The 20721-nt window shown below is 48.3% G+C and overlaps 1 protein-coding gene across 2 annotated transcripts in view; it reads right to left on the minus strand.

Moving 5' to 3' along the window:
• Positions 1 to 20721, minus strand: part of LOC106595135 (ly6/PLAUR domain-containing protein 6B) — a 62054-nt gene that overhangs the window by 9745 nt on the left and 31588 nt on the right. For both annotated transcript variants that reach the window (XM_045704833.2, XM_045704834.2), the window contains 3 exons: positions 13667 to 13793; positions 13437 to 13535; positions 13084 to 13214 (listed from right to left, as the gene is read on the minus strand). In XM_045704833.2, the coding sequence (XP_045560789.2) occupies positions 13084 to 13214; positions 13437 to 13535; positions 13667 to 13769 (333 nt within the window). In that variant the 5' untranslated portion in view covers positions 13770 to 13793. The remainder of the gene's footprint in view (positions 1 to 13083; positions 13215 to 13436; positions 13536 to 13666; positions 13794 to 20721) is intronic.

Raw genomic sequence — 20721 nt, forward strand, 5'->3', positions numbered from 1 at the left:
TTTACTGTGTGTGTGGGGGGGGGGGTTAGGTGATTTACTGTGTGTGTGGAGGGGTTTAGGTGATTTACTGTGTGTGTGGGGGGGTTTAGGTGATTTACTGTGTGTGTGGGGGTTTAGGTGATTTACTGTGTGTGTGGGGGGGTTTAGGTGATTTACTGTGTGTGTGGAGGGGTTTAGGTGATTTACTGTGTGTGTGGGGGGGTTTAGGTGATTTACTGTGTGTGTGGGGGTTTAGGTGATTTACTGTGTGTGTGTGGGGGGGTTTAGGTGATTTACTGTGTGTGGGGGGGGGGTTTAGGTGATTTACTGTGTGTGGGGGGGGTGTTTAGGTGATTTACTGTGTGTGGGGGGGGGGGTTTAGGTGATTTACTGTGTGTGTGGGGGGGGGTTAGGTGATTTACTGTGTGTGTGTGTGGGGGGTTTAGGTGATTTACTGTGTGTGGGGGGGGGTTTAGGTGATGTACTGTGTGTGTGGGGGGGGTTTAGGTGATTTACTGTGTGTGGGGGGGGGGTTTAGGTGATTGACTGTGTGTGTGTGTGGGGGTTTAGGTGATTTACTGTGTGTGGAGGGGTTTAGGTGATTTACTGTGTGTGTGGGGGGGGTTTAGGTGATTTACTGTGTGTGTGGGGGGGTTTAGGTGATTTATTGTGTGTGTGTGGAGGGGTTTAGGTGATTTACTGTGTGTTTGGGGGGGGGGGTTTAGGTGATTTACTGTGTGTGGAGGGGGGGGGGTTTAGGTGATTTACTGTGTGTGGGGAGGGGTTTAGGTGATTTACTGTGTGTGTGGGGGGGGTTTAGGTGATTTACTGTGTGTGTGGGGGGGGGGGTTTAGGTGATTTACTGTGTGTGTGTGTGGGGGGGGTTTAGGTGATTTACTGTGTGTGTGGGGGGGGGGGGTTTAGGTGATTTACTGTGTGTGTGGGGGGGTTTAGGTGATTTACTGTGTGTGGGGGGGTTTAGGTGATTTACTGTGTGTGTGTGGACGGGTTTAGGTGATTTACTGTGTGTGTGGGGGGGTTTAGGTGATTTACTGTGTGTGTGTGTGTGTGGAGGGGTTTAGGTGATTTACTGTGTGTGTGGGGGGGTTTAGGTGATTTACTGTGTGTGGGGGGGGGGGGTTAGGTGATTTACTGTGTGTGTGGAGGGGTTTAGGTGATTTACTGTGTGTGTGGGGGGGTTTAGGTGATTTACTGTGTGTGTGGAGGGGTTTAGGTGATTTACTGTGTGTGTGGAGGGGTTTAGGTGATTTACTGTGTGTGTGGAGGGGTTTAGGTGATTTACTGTGTGTGTGGGGGGGTTTAGGTGATTTACTGTGTGTGTGGAGGGGTTTAGGTGATTTACTGTGTGTGTGGGGGGGGTTTAGGTGATTTACTGTGTGTGTGGAGGGGTTTAGGTGATTTACTATGTGTGTGTGGGGGGGGGTTTAGGTGATTTACTGTGTGTGTGGGGGGGGGGGTTTAGGTGATTTACTGTGTGTGTGGGGGGGGGGTTTAGGTGATTTACTGTGTGTGTGGGGGGGTTAGGTGATTTACTGTGTGTGTGTGTGTGGGGGTTTAGGTGATTTACTGTGTGTGTGGGGGGGTTTAGGTGATTTACTGTGTGTGTGGGGGGGGTTTAGGTGATTTACTGTGTGTGTGGGGGGGGGGGTTAGGTGATTTACTGTGTGTGTGTGGAGGGGTTTAGGTGATTTACTGTGTGTGTGTGGAGGGGTTTAGGTGATTTACTGTGTGTGTGGGGGGCTTTATGTGATTTACTGTGTGTGGGGGGGGGGGGTTAGGTGATTTACTGTGTGTGTGGAGGGGTTTAGGTGATTTACTGTGTGTGTGGGTGGGTTTAGGTGATTTACTGTGTGTGTGGGGGTTTAGGTGATTTACTGTGTGTGGGGGGGTTTAGGTGATTTACTGTGTGTGTGGAGGGGTTTAGGTGATTTACTGTGTGTGTGGGGGGGTTTAGGTGATATACTGTGTGTGTGGGGGTTTAGGTGATTTACTGTGTGTGTGTGGGGGGGTTTAGGTGATTTACTGTGTGTGGGGGGGTGTTTAGGTGATTTACTGTGTGTGGGGGGGGGGGGGGGTTTAGGTGATTTACTTTGTGTGTGGGGGGGGGGGGGTAGGTGATTTACTGTGTGTGTGTGTGTGGGGGGTTTAGGTGATTTACTGTGTGTGGGGGGGGGGGGGTTTAGGTGATGTACTGTGTGTGTGGGGGGGTTTAGGTGATTTACTGTGTGTGGGGGGGGGGGTTAGGTGATTGACTGTGTGTGTGTGTGGGGGTTTAGGTGATTTACTGTGTGTGGGGGGGGGGGGTTAGGTGATTTACTGTGTGTGTGGAGGGGTTTAGGTGATTTACTGTGTGTGTGGGGGGGTTTAGGTGATTTACTGTGTATGTGGAGGGGTTTAGGTGATTTACTGTGTGTGTGGAGGGGTTTAGGTGATTTACTGTGTGTGTGGAGGGGTTTAGGTGATTTACTGTGTGTGTGGGGGGGTTTAGGTGATTTACTGTGTGTGTGGAGGGGTTTAGGTGATTTACTGTGTGTGTGGGGGGGGTTTAGGTGATTTACTGTGTGTGTGGAGGGGTTTAGGTGATTTACTATGTGTGTGTGGGGGGGGGTTTAGGTGATTTACTGTGTGTGTGGGGGGGGGGGTTTAGGTGATTTACTGTGTGTGTGGGGGGGGGGTTTAGGTGATTTACTGTGTGTGTGGGGGGGTTAGGTGATTTACTGTGTGTGTGTGTGTGGGGGTTTAGGTGATTTACTGTGTGTGTGGGGGGGTTTAGGTGATTTACTGTGTGTGTGGGGGGGGTTTAGGTGATTTACTGTGTGTGTGGGGGGGGGGGTTAGGTGATTTACTGTGTGTGTGTGGAGGGGTTTAGGTGATTTACTGTGTGTGTGTGGAGGGGTTTAGGTGATTTACTGTGTGTGTGGGGGGCTTTATGTGATTTACTGTGTGTGGGGGGGGGGGGGTTAGGTGATTTACTGTGTGTGTGGAGGGGTTTAGGTGATTTACTGTGTGTGTGGGTGGGTTTAGGTGATTTACTGTGTGTGTGGGGGTTTAGGTGATTTACTGTGTGTGGGGGGGTTTAGGTGATTTACTGTGTGTGTGGAGGGGTTTAGGTGATTTACTGTGTGTGTGGGGGGGTTTAGGTGATATACTGTGTGTGTGGGGGTTTAGGTGATTTACTGTGTGTGTGTGGGGGGGTTTAGGTGATTTACTGTGTGTGGGGGGGTGTTTAGGTGATTTACTGTGTGTGGGGGGGGGGGGGGTTTAGGTGATTTACTTTGTGTGTGGGGGGGGGGGGGTAGGTGATTTACTGTGTGTGTGTGTGTGGGGGGTTTAGGTGATTTACTGTGTGTGGGGGGGGGGGGGTTTAGGTGATGTACTGTGTGTGTGGGGGGGTTTAGGTGATTTACTGTGTGTGGGGGGGGGGGTTAGGTGATTGACTGTGTGTGTGTGTGGGGGTTTAGGTGATTTACTGTGTGTGGAGGGGTTTAGGTGATTTACTGTGTGTGTGGGGGGCTTTATGTGATTTACTGTGTGTGTGGGGGGGTTTAGGTGATTTATTGTGTGTGTGTGGAGGGGTTTAGGTGATTTACTGTGTGTGTGGGGGGGGGGTTTAGGTGATTTACTGTGTGTGGAGGGGGGGGGGTTTAGGTGATTTACTGTGTGTGGGGAGGGGTTTAGGTGATTTACTGTGTGTGTGGGGGGGGTTTAGGTGATTTACTGTGTGTGTGTGTGGGGGTTTAGGTGATTTACTGTGTGTGTGTGTGGGGGGGGGGTTAGGTGATTTACTGTGTGTGTGGGGGGGGGGGTTTAGGCGATTTACTGTGTGTGTGGGGGGGTTTAGGTGATTTACTGTGTGTGTGGGGGGGTTTAGGTGATTTACTGTGTGTGTGTGGAGGGGTTTAGGTGATTTACTGTGTGTGTGGGGGGGTTTAGGTGATTTACTGTGTGTGTGTGTGTGTGTGTGGAGGGGTTTAGGTGATTTACTGTGTGTGTGGGGGGGTTTAGGTGATTTACTGTGTGTGTGTGGGGGGGGGGTTAGGTGATTTACTGTGTGTGTGGAGGGGTTTAGGTGATTTACTGTGTGTGTGGGGGGGTTTAGGTGATTTACTGTGTGTGTGGGGGGTTTAGGTGATTTACTGTGTGTGTGGGGGGGTTTAGGTGATTTACTGTGTGTGTGGGGGGGTTAGGTGATTTACTGTGTGTGTGGGGGGGTTTAGGTGATTTACTGTGTGTGTGTGGAGGGGTTTAGGTGATTTACTGTGTGTGTGTGGAGGGGTTTAGGTGATTTACTGTGTGTGTGGAGGGGTTTAGGTGATTTACTGTGTGTGTGGAGGGGTTTAGGTGATTTACTGTGTGTGTGGAGGGGTTTAGGTGATTTACTGTGTGTGTGGGGGGGGTTTAGGTGATTTACTGTGTGTGTGGAGGGGTTTAGGTGATTTACTGTGTGTGTGGGGGGGGGTTAGGTGATTTACTGTGTGTGTGGAGGGGTTTAGGTGATTTACTATGTGTGTGTGGGGGGGGGTTTAGGTGATTTACTGTGTGTGTGTGTGGGGGGGGGTTAGGTGATTTACTGTGTGTGTGGGGGGGGGTTTAGGTGATTTACTGTGTGTGTGTGTGTGTGGGGGGTTTAGGTGATTTACTGTGTGTGTGTGTGTGGGGGTTTAGGTGATTTACTGTGTGTGTGGGGGGGTTTAGGTGATTTACTGTGTGTGTGTGTGTGTGGAGGGGTTTAGGTGATTTACTGTGTGTGTGGGGGGGGGGGTTTAGGTGATTTACTGTGTGTGTGGGGGGGGGGGGTTAGGTGATTTACTGTGTGTGTGAGGGGTTTAGGTGATTTACTGTGTGTGTGTGGAGGGGTTTAGGTGATTTACTGTGTGTGTGGGGGGCTTTATGTGATTTACTGTGTGTGTGGGGGGGGGGTTAGGTGATTTACTGTGTGTGTGGAGGGGTTTAGGTGATTTACTGTGTGTGTGGGGGGGTTTAGGTGATTTACTGTGTGTGTGGGGGGTTTAGGTGATTTACTGTGTGTGTGGGGGGGTTTAGGTGATTTACTGTGTGTGTGGAGGGGTTTAGGTGATTTACTGTGTGTGTGGGGGGGTTTAGGTGATTTACTGTGTGTGTGGGGGTTTAGGTGATTTACTGTGTGTGTGTGGGGGGGGTTTAGGTGATTTACTGTTTGTGGGGGGGGGTTTAGGTGATTTACTGTGTGTGGGGGGGGTGTTTAGGTGATTTACTGTGTGTGGGGGGGGGGGGGTTTAGGTGATTTACTGTGTGTGTGGGGGGGGGGGGTTAGGTGATTTACTGTGTGTGTGTGTGGGGGGTTTAGGTGATTTACTGTGTGTGGGGGGGGGGTTTAGGTGATGTACTGTGTGTGTGGGGGGGTTTAGGTGATTTACTGTGTGTGGGGGGGGGGGTTAGGTGATTGACTGTGTGTGTGTGGAGGGGTTTAGGTGATTTACTGTGTGTGGGGGGGGGGTTTAGGTGATTTACTGTGTGTGTGGGGGGGTTTAGGTGATTTATTGTGTGTGTGTGGAGGGGTTTAGGTGATTTACTGTGTGTTTGGGGGGGGGGTTTAGGTGATTTACTGTGTGTGGAGGGGGGGGGGTTTAGGTGATTTACTGTGTGTGGGGAGGGGTTTAGGTGATTTACTGTGTGTGTGGGGGGGGTTTAGGTGATTTACTGTGTGTGTGGGGGGGGTTTAGGTGATTTACTGTGTGTGTGTGGGGGGGGGGGTTTAGGTGATTTACTGTGTGTGTGTGTGGGGGGGGTTTAGGTGATTTACTGTGTGTGTGGGGGGGGGGGGGTTTAGGTGATTTACTGTGTGTGTGGGGGGGTTTAGGTGATTTACTGTGTGTGGGGGGGTTTAGGTGATTTACTGTGTGTGTGTGGACGGGTTTAGGTGATTTACTGTGTGTGTGGGGGGGTTTAGGTGATTTACTGTGTGTGTGTGTGTGTGGAGGGGTTTAGGTGATTTACTGTGTGTGTGGGGGGGGTTAGGTGATTTACTGTGTGTGGGGGGGGGGGGTTAGGTGATTTACTGTGTGTGTGGAGGGGTTTAGGTGATTTACTGTGTGTGTGGGGGGGTTTAGGTGATTTACTGTGTGTGTGGAGGGGTTTAGGTGATTTACTGTGTGTGTGGAGGGGTTTAGGTGATTTACTGTGTGTGTGGAGGGGTTTAGGTGATTTACTGTGTGTGTGGGGGGGTTTAGGTGATTTACTGTGTGTGTGGAGGGGTTTAGGTGATTTACTGTGTGTGTGGGGGGGGTTTAGGTGATTTACTGTGTGTGTGGAGGGGTTTAGGTGATTTACTATGTGTGTGTGGGGGGGGGTTTAGGTGATTTACTGTGTGTGTGGGGGGGGGGGGTTTAGGTGATTTACTGTGTGTGTGGGGGGGGGGTTTAGGTGATTTACTGTGTGTGTGGGGGGGGTTAGGTGATTTACTGTGTGTGTGTGTGTGGGGGTTTAGGTGATTTACTGTGTGTGTGGGGGGGTTTAGGTGATTTACTGTGTGTGTGGGGGGGGTTTAGGTGATTTACTGTGTGTGTGGGGGGGGGGGGGTAGGTGATTTACTGTGTGTGTGTGGAGGGGTTTAGGTGATTTACTGTGTGTGTGTGGAGGGGTTTAGGTGATTTACTGTGTGTGTGGGGGGCTTTATGTGATTTACTGTGTGTGTGGGGGGGGGGTTAGGTGATTTACTGTGTGTGTGGAGGGGTTTAGGTGATTTACTGTGTGTGTGGGGGGGTTTAGGTGATTTACTGTGTGTGTGGGGGTTTAGGTGATTTACTGTGTGTGGGGGGGGTTTAGGTGATTTACTGTGTGTGTGGAGGGGTTTAGGTGATTTACTGTGTGTGTGGGGGGGTTTAGGTGATTTACTGTGTGTGTGGGGGGTTTAGGTGATTTACTGTGTGTGGGGGGGGTTTAGGTGATTTACTGTGTGTGGGGGGGTGTTTAGGTGATTTACTGTGTGTGGGGGGGGGGGTTTAGGTGATTTACTTTGTGTGTGGGGGGGGGGTAGGTGATTTACTGTGTGTGTGTGTGTGGGGGGTTTAGGTGATTTACTGTGTGTGGGGGGGGGGGGTTTAGGTGATGTACTGTGTGTGTGGGGGGGTTTAGGTGATTTACTGTGTGTGGGGGGGGGGGTTAGGTGATTGACTGTGTGTGTGTGTGGGGGTTTAGGTGATTTACTGTGTGTGGAGGGGTTTAGGTGATTTACTGTGTGTGTGGGGGGGGTTTAGGTGATTTACTGTGTGTGTGGGGGGGTTTAGGTGATTTATTGTGTGTGTGTGGAGGGGTTTAGGTGATTTACTGTGTGTGTGGGGGGGGGGTTTAGGTGATTTACTGTGTGTGGAGGGGGGGGGGTTTAGGTGATTTACTGTGTGTGGGGAGGGGTTTAGGTGATTTACTGTGTGTGTGGGGGGGGTTTAGGTGATTTACTGTGTGTGTGTGTGGGGGGGGGTTTAGGTGATTTACTGTGTGTGTGTGTGGGGGGGGGTTTAGGTGATTTACTGTGTGTGTGGGGGGGGGGGTTTAGGTGATTTACTGTGTGTGTGGGGGGGGTTTAGGTGATTTACTGTGTGTGTGGGGGGGTTTAGGTGATTTACTGTGTGTGTGTGGAGGGGTTTAGGTGATTTACTGTGTGTGTGGGGGGGTTTAGGTGATTTACTGTGTGTGTGTGTGTGTGTGTGGAGGGGTTTAGGTGATTTACTGTGTGTGTGGGGGGGTTTAGGTGATTTACTGTGTGTGTGTGGGGGGGGGGTTAGGTGATTTACTGTGTGTGTGGAGGGGTTTAGGTGATTTACTGTGTGTGTGGGGGGGTTTAGGTGATTTACTGTGTGTGTGGGGGGGTTTAGGTGATTTACTGTGTGTGTGGGGGGGTTTAGGTGATTTACTGTGTGTGTGGGGGGGTTAGGTGATTTACTGTGTGTGTGTGGAGGGGTTTAGGTGATTTACTGTGTGTGTGTGTGGAGGGGTTTAGGTGATTTACTGTGTGTGGGGGGGGGGTTTAGGTGATTTACTGTGTGTGTGTGGGGGTTTAGGTGATTTACTGTGTGTGTGTGGGGGTTTAGGTGATTTACTGTGTGTGTGGGGGGGTTTAGGTGATTTACTGTGTGTGTGGGGGGGTTTAGGTGATTTACTGTGTGTGGAGGGGTTTAGGTGATTTACTGTGTGTGTGTGGGGGGGGTTTAGGTGATTTACTGTGTGTGTGGAGGGGTTTAGGTGATTTACTGTGTTTGTGGAGGGGTTTAGGTGATTTACTGTGTGTGTGGAGGGGTTTAGGTGATTTTCACTGTGTGTGGGGGGGGGTTTAGGTGATTTACTGTGTGTGTGTGGGGGGGTTTAGGTGATTTACTGTGTGTGTGGAGGGGTTTAGGTGATTTACTGTGTGTGTGTGGGGGGGGTTTAGGTGATTCACTGTGTGTGTGGGGGGGAGGGGTTTAGGTGATTTACTGTGTGTGTGGAGGGGTTTAGGTGATTTACTGTGTGTGTGTGTGTGTGGGGGGTTTAGGTGATTTACTGTGTGTGTGTGTGTGGGGGTTTAGGTGATTTACTGTGTGTGTGGGGGGGTTTAGGTGATTTACTGTGTGTGTGTGTGTGTGGAGGGGTTTAGGTGATTTACTGTGTGTGTGGGGGGGGGGGTTTAGGTGATTTACTGTGTGTGTGGGGGGGGGGGGTTAGGTGATTTACTGTGTGTGTGAGGGGTTTAGGTGATTTACTGTGTGTGTGTGGAGGGGTTTAGGTGATTTACTGTGTGTGTGGGGGGCTTTATGTGATTTACTGTGTGTGTGGGGGGGGGGTTAGGTGATTTACTGTGTGTGTGGAGGGGTTTAGGTGATTTACTGTGTGTGTGGGGGGGTTTAGGTGATTTACTGTGTGTGTGGGGGTTTAGGTGATTTACTGTGTGTGTGGGGGGGTTTAGGTGATTTACTGTGTGTGTGGAGGGGTTTAGGTGATTTACTGTGTGTGTGGGGGGGTTTAGGTGATTTACTGTGTGTGTGGGGGGTTTAGGTGATTTACTGTGTGTGTGTGGGGGGGTTTAGGTGATTTACTGTTTGTGGGGGGGGGTTTAGGTGATTTACTGTGTGTGGGGGGGGTGTTTAGGTGATTTACTGTGTGTGGGGGGAGGGGGGTTTAGGTGATTTACTGTGTGTGTGGGGGGGGGGGTTAGGTGATTTACTGTGTGTGTGTGTGGGGGGTTTAGGTGATTTACTGTGTGTGGGGGGGGGGTTTAGGTGATGTACTGTGTGTGTGGGGGGGTTTAGGTGATTTACTGTGTGTGGGGGGGGGGTTAGGTGATTGACTGTGTGTGTGTGGAGGGGTTTAGGTGATTTACTGTGTGTGTGGGGGGGGTTTAGGTGATTTACTGTGTGTGTGGGGGGGTTTAGGTGATTTATTGTGTGTGTGTGGAGGGGTTTAGGTGATTTACTGTGTGTTTGGGGGGGGGGTTTAGGTGATTTACTGTGTGTGGAGGGGGGGGGGTTTAGGTGATTTACTGTGTGTGGGGAGGGGTTTAGGTGATTTACTGTGTGTGTGGGGGGGGTTTAGGTGATTTACTGTGTGTGTGGGGGGGGTTTAGGTGATTTACTGTGTGTGTGTGGGGGGGGGGTTTAGGTGATTTACTGTGTGTGTGTGTGGGGGGGGTTTAGGTGATTTACTGTGTGTGTGTGGGGGGGGGGGTTTAGGTGATTTACTGTGTGTGTGGGGGGGTTTAGGTGATTTACTGTGTGTGGGGGGGTTTAGGTGATTTACTGTGTGTGTGTGGACGGGTTTAGGTGATTTACTGTGTGTGTGGGGGGGTTTAGGTGATTTACTGTGTGTGTGTGTGTGTGGAGGGGTTTAGGTGATTTACTGTGTGTGTGGGGGGGGTTAGGTGATTTACTGTGTGTGGGGGGGGGGGTTAGGTGATTTACTGTGTGTGTGGAGGGGTTTAGGTGATTTACTGTGTGTGTGGGGGGGTTTAGGTGATTTACTGTGTGTGTGGAGGGGTTTAGGTGATTTACTGTGTGTGTGGAGGGGTTTAGGTGATTTACTGTGTGTGTGGAGGGGTTTAGGTGATTTACTGTGTGTGTGGGGGGGTTTAGGTGATTTACTGTGTGTGTGGAGGGGTTTAGGTGATTTACTGTGTGTGTGGGGGGGGTTTAGGTGATTTACTGTGTGTGTGGAGGGGTTTAGGTGATTTACTATGTGTGTGTGGGGGGGGGTTTAGGTGATTTACTGTGTGTGTGGGGGGGGGGGTTTAGGTGATTTACTGTGTGTGTGGGGGGGGGGTTTAGGTGATTTACTGTGTGTGTGGGGGGGGTTAGGTGATTTACTGTGTGTGTGTGTGTGGGGGTTTAGGTGATTTACTGTGTGTGTGGGGGGGTTTAGGTGATTTACTGTGTGTGTGGGGGGGGTTTAGGTGATTTACTGTGTGTGTGGGGGGGGGGGGGGTAGGTGATTTACTGTGTGTGTGTGGAGGGGTTTAGGTGATTTACTGTGTGTGTGTGGAGGGGTTTAGGTGATTTACTGTGTGTGTGGGGGGCTTTATGTGATTTACTGTGTGTGTGGGGGGGGGGTTAGGTGATTTACTGTGTGTGTGGAGGGGTTTAGGTGATTTACTGTGTGTGTGGGGGGGTTTAGGTGATTTACTGTGTGTGTGGGGGTTTAGGTGATTTACTGTGTGTGGGGGGGTTTAGGTGATTTACTGTGTGTGTGGAGGGGTTTAGGTGATTTACTGTGTGTGTGGGGGGGTTTAGGTGATTTACTGTGTGTGTGGGGGTTTAGGTGATTTACTGTGTGTGGGGGGGGTTTAGGTGATTTACTGTGTGTGGGGGGGTGTTTAGGTGATTTACTGTGTGTGGGGGGGGGGGTTTAGGTGATTTACTTTGTGTGTGGGGGGGGGGGTAGGTGATTTACTGTGTGTGTGTGTGTGGGGGGTTTAGGTGATTTACTGTGTGTGGGGGGGGGGGGTTTAGGTGATGTACTGTGTGTGTGGGGGGGTTTAGGTGATTTACTGTGTGTGGGGGGGGGGGTTAGGTGATTTACTGTGTGTGGAGGGGTTTAGGTGATTTACTGTGTGTGTGGGGGGGGTTTAGGTGATTTACTGTGTGTGTGGGGGGGTTTAGGTGATTTATTGTGTGTGTGTGGAGGGGTTTAGGTGATTTACTGTGTGTGTGGGGGGGGGGGTTAGGTGATTTACTGTGTGTGGAGGGGGGGGGGTTTAGGTGATTTACTGTGTGTGGGGAGGGGTTTAGGTGATTTACTGTGTGTGTGGGGGGGGTTTAGGTGATTTACTGTGTGTGTGTGTGGGGGGGGGTTTAGGTGATTTACTGTGTGTGTGTGTGGGGGGGGGTTTAGGTGATTTACTGTGTGTGTGGGGGGGGGGGTTTAGGTGATTTACTGTGTGTGTGGGGGGGTTTAGGTGATTTACTGTGTGTGTGGGGGGGGTTTAGGTGATTTACTGTGTGTGTGTGGAGGGGTTTAGGTGATTTACTGTGTGTGTGGGGGGGTTTAGGTGATTTACTGTGTGTGTGTGTGTGTGTGTGGAGGGGTTTAGGTGATTTACTGTGTGTGTGGGGGGGTTTAGGTGATTTACTGTGTGTGTGTGGGGGGGGGGTTAGGTGATTTACTGTGTGTGTGGAGGGGTTTAGGTGATTTACTGTGTGTGTGGGGGGGTTTAGGTGATTTACTGTGTGTGTGGGGGGGTTTAGGTGATTTACTGTGTGTGTGGGGGGGTTTAGGTGATTTACTGTGTGTGTGGGGGGGTTAGGTGATTTACTGTGTGTGTGTGGAGGGGTTTAGGTGATTTACTGTGTGTGTGTGTGGAGGGGTTTAGGTGATTTACTGTGTGTGGGGGGGGGGGTTTAGGTGATTTACTGTGTGTGTGTGGGGGTTTAGGTGATTTACTGTGTGTGTGTGGGGGTTTAGGTGATTTACTGTGTGTGTGGGGGGTTTAGGTGATTTACTGTGTGTGTGGGGGGGTTTAGGTGATTTACTGTGTGTGGAGGGGTTTAGGTGATTTACTGTGTGTGTGTGGGGGGGGGTTTAGGTGATTTACTGTGTGTGTGGAGGGGTTTAGGTGATTTACTGTGTTTGTGGAGGGGTTTAGGTGATTTACTGTGTGTGTGGAGGGGTTTAGGTGATTTTCACTGTGTGTGGGGGGGGGTTTAGGTGATTTACTGTGTGTGTGTGGGGGGGTTTAGGTGATTTACTGTGTGTGTGGAGGGGTTTAGGTGATTTACTGTGTGTGTGTGGGGGGGGTTTAGGTGATTCACTGTGTGTGTGGGGGGGAGGGGTTTAGGTGATTTACTGTGTGTGTGGAGGGGTTTAGGTGATTTACTGTGTGTGTGGGGGGGGTTTAGGTGATTTACTGTGTGTGTTGGGGGGGTTTAGGTGATTTACTGTGTGTGTGTGGGGGGGTTTTAGGTGATTTACTGTGTGTGTGGAGGGGTTTAGGTGATTTACTGTGTGTGTGGGGGGAGGGGTTTAGGTGATTCACTGTGTGTGTGGAGGGGTTTAGGTGATTTACTGTGTGTGGAGGGGTTTAGGTGATTTACTGTGTGTGTGTGTGGGGGGGGGGGGGTTAGGTGATTTACTGTGTGTGTGGAGGGGTTTAGGTGATTTACTGTGTGTGTGGGGGGGGGGGTTAGGTGATTTACTGTGTGTGTGGAGGGGTTTAGGTGATTTACTGTGTGTGTGGAGGGGTTTAGGTGATTTACTGTGTGTGGAGGGGTTTAGGTGATTTACTGTGTGTGTGTGTGGAGGGGTTTAGGTGATTTACTGTGTGTGGAGGGGTTTAGGTGATTTACTGTGTGTGGAGGGGTTTAGGTGATTTACTGTGTGTGGAGGGGTTTAGGTGATTTACTGTGTGTGGAGGGGTTTAGGTTATTTACTGTGTGTGGAGGGGTTTAGGTTATTTACTGTGTGTGGAGGGGTTTAGGTGATTTACTGTGTGTGTGGGGGGGGGGGGGGGTTTAGGTTATTTACTGTGTGTGGAGGGGTTTAGGTTATTTACTGTGTGTGGAGGGGTTTAGGTTATTTACTGTGTGTGGAGGGGTTTAGGTGATTTACTGTGTGTGTGGGGGGGGTTTAGGTGTATGAACTTACAGTGTGACCCGTGTCTCTGTGGTGTCGACAGCCAGACGTATGACACTCCTCACGAGCAGCACACTTCTTGGTTACAAACTTGGTCTTGCCGTGACTGGTGAAGTGGTGCACTGTCATACAGAACTGGCTATCTGAGGAAAGGATGACCAGTAAATATACACTACTCAACTGGTTAGCTGGTTCTGTCGTGCATTGCCTATAACTGCATAATCATAAGCTATTATAATAGTGTAACAGCAACAACAACAATGGTTATTAAGTACTGGTTAGCCCCATCAGTAATGCCAATGAGAAACAATAAAGACATGTATAATATCTGACAGTATCTATGTGTAACAACAGAAGGAACTCACTCGGTGGACACCACTTGTCCTCAGCCCAGCGGTTGCAGGTGTAGTTGTCCGCAGCTCTCTCACAGGTGAAGCACTTGAAGCTCTTAGGGAATGGAGTGGCTGTAAAGAGATGTTTTCACTCAAATTCCTCCTGTTCAAACTTCTCTTTTGATGGATATAAATGTTACTTCAGGTAGTTGACGTCATTGTTCAAGAAATTACATCATTTCAACCAGTAAGCAGAAACGCACCTTCCACAGGAGGTTTGACATTGTAGAAGTTGATGCGCTGAGATTTAACCTGGTCACATATTGCCACCAGTGCCAGGAGATGGACAGCGGTGGTGAATGACATCTTCACAGTCCCTCTAGCAGTAACCTTCAACACAGACACAGAATCAGGATGGCTATTTAGTCAGGGATTCTAGTTAGTCATACTTGTGAAGCATTGGACGTGTTCTAGAACCACGAGGGGCGGAATGGAGACGACACGAGGGGCGGAATGGAGACGAAGAGAGAAAGGTGTGACTAGAAGGAGTAGCTCATATCGAGACGAACATGAATAAAGAACAGTTGACCCTCTCTGGGACATTGAGAAGGTGGGGTCAAGCTTCTGAGCTGAAGGGTAGGACTCCAGAGAGCTCTGTTCTTTATCAGGTCTCGGGACCTCCATCCTTTGAACCTTGACCTCTGGTCAGGTAACCTGGGGTACAGGTGAGTGGGGCGGGGTAATCAGAGATCAGGAGTCACGGCTCAGGGAGCACACTGGGATCCGCAGAGTCCATAGAGGGGATAAAGAGACGGATCCCTCCCTGTACAGCTGATATTTGAGCAGGCAATGGAGAGTAACCTACAGGCTCTTATAGGGACCTCTGGGGCCACTTATGAGAGAAGCCAAGAGCAATCAACAGCTGCTCTTTTGGGACCTTTTGATGAACAGAGCAAACAGGCTGAATCTTGGCTGAACATGTTGTTAATATCACATTATTATTATCAAATTTGTAATCAAGCATCATTAATGTAACGGTAGTTGTAAGTACCAAAGGCAGGCAAACCAGAAGAGTGGAGAGGCCAAAGCACAAAGCAGCTTCAACTGAACACGAGCCTTGTGTCACGTTAAATACTAGCAGCATATTATTGAGATTCTGATAACATTAAAATGACAAATTGGAGGCATTTGAACATAGAGAAAGTCTAGCAGCACATTATTGGGATTCTGATAACATTATGTTGAAATGCCTCCAATTTGTCATCTTAGATCAAAGAGACAAGTCTTTTAGAGACAAAAGTGTCTGCAGGGAGTTGGTCGCAGGATGAACCCCAAGGCACATGATTCAAATATCCAATAAGTTGATTAAATCAACCAAAGGAATTGATTCTACATTGTCTCAAGTCACAATCTTTAGGCCCTCTCTCATCTCCAACTGTCCTCAGTCCCAGACTAGAAATTCACTCTCAAAGGAGAAATGCTGAGTCAGAGTTGAGAAAACACACCTTTTGGCATTTCCAAATCACAAGCGGTTGAGTCATCACTCTGAAATTATTACTTAATAACTATAACATTATGGAACTATATTGCAATGCCTTTAGAGTTAAAAAATGCTGACAGTCCGTCATGTATTATTTGTCAAGTAACGATGCCAATGAAAAACAAGATAAAACAAAGCACATTTTCCCAGAGGCGATAATCATTGAGTTTTCAGACGACACCCATTTCCTCCTCCTGCCTGGTGGTGCAATCGAGGCTGGTGTTGATTCAATCACTTCCTGTGTCTAGGCCGACACCTCAAAAACAAATAGACCCAAGTCATCATTTTATAACCATTCTACAACACAGACAGTTTCTTTCAGGTTAGCATAGAGCAGAGTTTCTTAATTAAAGTATGGGTCACGACCCACCTGTTAGTCGCGACGTAAATGTATAAATATTTCATTTCTGCAGTTTTCTTGAAGATCACTGAGCGACCCACACGCTGCAGCGCTGTGGTTCAAGCCACCGACGTGTTACTCCAGTCGCCATCACTCACCGCTGTCATGAAATGGACTCATGACAGCCACAAGGTCTGACTGAGCTCAACCGTCATGAAACGCAAATACAGCGATGACTTTTTGTCTCTTCATACAAACTTTGAGCAATAACGAGGAGCGCCCACAGTGTTTTGTGTGGGGAAGTGCTTAGTAAGGTGTCTCTAAAAATGAACAAATGAATAAAATGACACGTCCTGACCAAACATCCAGGCACAACATGACGGTAAACCCAGGGAGTTATTTCAGAACAGGGCAGAATGCTTCAGGAAACACTGCTTCGAAAGAGGAAAAGTCAATCAACTAGCAAGGCATTGTTGTCATTTTATAACAGGTGATGATAAGCAGAAATAAGGGAGCACTATATATCATAGTAGTAGATGTGTTTCTCTTTCAAACAATCCCCTAGCCTTGCAACGTTACACAGCTAACGGTAATAACTAACGTTAGCCAAAGCAAGCCAACTAGCTACTGATGGTAGTGCAACCATAAGAAACAGTACAGATGAAGATGAAAAATGATCAGGCCTACTGTACATTTTACTGTATAAATTATTGTTGAAAACAACTAGGTTGGAACTGTTGCTGTTACAGGTATTAATATGTATTCTGAACTGGAATAAACTGATTGAAGCAAGATGCTTTTTGAGACAAACACTCAGACATTTCTGGGTTGTTCATCTGAAGCAGGAAGCGGTCTCCTGCCTGACTGAGAAAGCAGTAGATGTTCTGATCCAGTTTGACACCACCATACCTATGCAAGTCAGGGTTCTGAAGTACGGAAACAGTGTCATTGCTGAGCATGACCTCAGTGTTGCACTGTCTAAAGCAGAGCCCAGAATAGACCTGCTTGTTGAAAACTTCAACCAGACACGATCAATAAGTTTATTCCAGTTCAGAATAAAAAATATGTATTTTAAGAGCAACAGTTCCAACCTAGACTTTCTATCAACAATAATGTATATAGTAAGATGTACAGTAGACCAGATCATTTAAAAAAAATCTGTACTGTTACTTAGGGTTGCACGATCAAAAAGCCTGTGTGTGTGTGTGTGTGTTCTGTTATACATCTGTGTGATGTGATCAATCCGTTTATTCCAGTTCAGACTGAAGTTATTTATTGTATTTTAACAGCAACAATTTGAACCTAGACAGGTATGTAAGAGTGTTTTTAATGGGGAAAAATAAACATGAAAATATATTTATGGGTATTTCATTGTTATTTGTTTTTGTCTATATTGCCTATTTTTTTTAGGCATAAAGGCAATGAAATGTTCCGATATTTACGCATAGTTGCATGTTTTCCTAAACTTGGGTCCCAGGAAAACACAGAATTTCTCATTTGCGTCCCAGGCTGAAAAAGTTTAAGAACCCCTGGCATAGAGACACAGATTCAACTGCACTGACAAGTCTTAGGATTTTTTTTATTTTTCGGCCAAATTTGTAATGATTAGCTAATTAAAGTAGCATTGATTGCTAAACCAAGCACACAGACTGATTAGAGAAGTAGTAAGTGTAATCCTTCCTTAAAAAGACAGTTCACTATGCCAGGCGGTAACGACAGTTCACTACGCCAGGCAGTGAAGACAGTTCACTACGCCAGGCGGTAACGACAGTTCACTACACCAGGCGGTGAAGACAGTTCACTACGCCAGGCGGTAACGACAGTTCACTACGCCAGGCGGTAACGACAGTTCACTACGCCAGGCGGTAACGACAGTTCACTACGCCAGGCGGTAACGACAGTTCACTACGCCAGGCGGTGAAGACAGTTCACTACGCCAGGCGGTGAAGACAGTTCACTACGCCAGGCGGTGAAGACAGTTCACTACGCCAGGCGGTAACGACAGTTCACTACGCCAGGCGGTAACGACAGTTCACTACGCCAGGCGGTAACGACAGTTCACTACGCCAGGCGGTAACGACAGTTCACTACGCCAGGCGGTAACGACAGTTCACTACGCCAGGCGGTAACGACAGTTCACTACGCCAGGCGGTAACGACAGTTCACTACGCCAGGCGGTAACGACAGTTCACTACGCCAGGCGGTGAAGACAGTTCACTACGCCAGGCGGTGAAGACAGTTCACTACGCCAGGCGGTGAAGACAGTTCACTACGCCAGGCGGTAACGACAGTTCACTACGCCAGGCGGTAACGACAGTTCACTACGCCAGGCGGTAACGACAGTTCACTACGCCAGGCGGTAACGACAGTGCACTACGCCAGGCGGTGAAGACAGTACACTACGCCAGGCGGTAACGACAGTTCACTACGCCAGGCGGTAACGACAGTTCACTACGCCAGGCGGTAACGACAGTTCACTACGCCAGGCGGTAACGACAGTTCACTACGCCAGGCGGTGAAGACAGTTCACTACGCCAGGCGGTGAAGACAGTTCACTACGCCAGGCGGTAACGACAGTTCACTACGCCAGGCGGTGAAGACAGTTCACTACGCCAGGCGGTAACGACAGTTCACTACGCCAGGCGGTAACGACAGTTCACTACGCCAGGCGGTAACGACAGTTCACTACGCCAGGCGGTAACGACAGTTCACTACGCCAGGCGGTAACGACAGTGCACTACGCCAGGCGGTGAAGACAGTACACTACGCCAGGCGGTGAAGACAGTTCACTACGCCAGGCGGTGAAGACAGTTCACTACGCCAGACGGTAACGACAGTTCACTACGCCAGGCGGTGAAGACAGTTCACTACGCCAGGCGGTGAAGACAGTTCACTACGCCAGGCGGTGAAGACAGTTCACTACGCCAGGCGGTGAAGACAGTTCACTACGCCAGGCGGTGAAGACAGTTCACTACGCCAGGCGGTGAAGACAGTTCACTACGCCAGGCGGTGAAGACAGTTCACTACGCCAGGCGGTGAAGACAGTTCACTACGCCAGGCGGTGAAGACAGTTCACTACGCCAGGCGGTGAAGACAGTTCACTACGCCAGGCGGTGAAGACAGTTCACTACGCCAGGCGGTGAAGACAGTTCACTACGCCAGGCGGTGAATATAGCCAAAATGACATGCTAATTAAAACATGAACAGTAGCCTTACCTTAGGTTCAAATTAAGTGAAACCTTATCCACATGTATGTATCCACAGAGAAAAAGTAAGAGCCTTGTTTAACCGATCTTTCCGGTCAGGTTGAGTGTGACAAGATAGACCCCTGGTTTACTAGAAGCACTAGGAAGTAATTTAATTCCCTGCTACCCCCTCCTTAAATCAGAGTCCCAAGAGGTCAGCGACCCTCAACTTCCTGACACTGCAGCAATGTGATTGGACAACAGATTGGGGGAACTATGGGAACAGTCACTATCTATCAGGAGTGTGTCAGCTAGTCTGCCTGCCAGCCCACCTCATTACCAATCACACCACACACACACACACACACACACACACACACACACACACACACACACACACACACACACACACACACACACACACACACACACACACACACACACACACACACACACACACACACACACACACACACAGAGAGAGAAGGAGGGCAAATCCCAAAATACCCCTTATCTAGTGAGTTTGTCCATCAAGCAGCTAAAGGCAGCCCAGATAAAACATGTGCCTGCGAGAGAGATGAGTCATATTATGACAAGCCATTTTCTCCTTCACAAAGCTAAGCCAGGTGGAATCATGGGAAGAGTTGACAGGTTAGTGCATCGATGTACCTGTTACTGAGTCACAATCTCTAGTATTGAACAGTTAATTCTGTTGCGGCCTCCTGTGACCTATCAGTTCAGTACTGATGCTCAGTCTCCAAACATCTTAGCATACTGGTAAGTCATTCATCTGCTACACACTCCTCATTATCAAACACTTGATTGGAAACAGTATCATTGATAAGACAGTTTGTGCTCTTTGGAAATGACTAGGTTCTCTCTGGTTTCAGTACTAACTACAAAACATCACCTTCCTTGAACCCTATTCCCCTCCTCCTCTATTCCCTTATTCCTCTCCTCCTTTAGGAAATCAGCAGGTCTTTCCCCTGAAGGTCACTGGGATCAGTGTAGGAATCTAGTTCCCATGATAAGGAAGGAAAGGAGTCTGAAATGGGAACAATCCACTTCCAAGCAGGGGTCTAGACATTTTTAAGAGGGGTTTTAACCACTTCCAGAGTTCTGAGTTCTGGTGAAGATCAGCTATGTCTGGAAAACACATTCCAATGGAGCGGTGCACCTGACTGGCTTACTCAGTTAACCAACCAGCACCTGGTTCTGATAACTCAGTACATGTGGGGAGAGAGGACAACGCAGCACAGCAGCCTTTTTCCCCCCAGCTTTTAATTTAAGCCCCTCAGCTTTCTTCACTGAGTCAGGTTGCAAATTGCCCCTGTGCATGCAAACTGCTAAGGATTTTTATTCTCCATGTGGGTTACCATGAGAAGCTCATATTCTATTTAAAGGCAGTTGGCTTTCTGGTGAATTCCTCAGTGAATGGCCACGGTCACACTGAAATCTTTGCAGTATGTTGAGTGTTGACCCAGGAGATATGCATGCAATAACTTTTTTTCAATATTTTTTTTTATATCTGTGTCCATATTGTCCATGAGTTTCTAGTAGATAGACAATATGGTTCAAGAAAAAAATTGCCTAATTAATGAAAAAAGCATCTAAATCAACACCGGCATTATTTTAAATGACCTCTACAACTCGTCCAGCTATTGACTTTTTTCACAACTGCCACCAAAACACTGCCAAAAAATACATACTGACATAGTAGTAAAAAAAATAAAAGTGTGTAAAAGAAAAAACAAGGATATTTCATGCAGAAACCCTCATATTATACACCAAATGGTATTCACTAAGTTGATGATTATTTAATTATTTCATATATTTCACGTGATAAGGCAAGAGATAATTACAGACACCTGTGATAATGTGAAGTACCCAAAATGGCCATTAGATGTCTTATGATAGAGTACAGTGAGGGAAAAAAGTATTTGATTCCCTGCTGATTTTGTATGTTTGCCCACTGACAAAGAAATGATCAGTCTATCATTTTAATGGTAGGTTTATTTGAACAGTGAGAGACAGAATAACAACCAAAAAACCCAGAAAAACGCATGTCAAAAATGTTATAAATTGATTTGCATTTTAATGAGGGAAATAAGTATTTGACCCCCTCTCAATCAGAAAGATTTCTGGCTCCCAGATGTCTCTTAAAGGGAGTGCTCCTAATCTCAGCTTGTTACCTGTATAAAAGACACCTGTCCACAGAAGCAATCAATCAATCAGATTCCAAACTCTCCAACA

The sequence above is a fragment of the Salmo salar genome, chromosome 21 (genome assembly GCF_965601325.2).
Source record: "Salmo salar chromosome 21, fSalSal1, whole genome shotgun sequence".
Taxonomy (NCBI): Eukaryota; Metazoa; Chordata; class Actinopteri; order Salmoniformes; family Salmonidae; genus Salmo; species Salmo salar.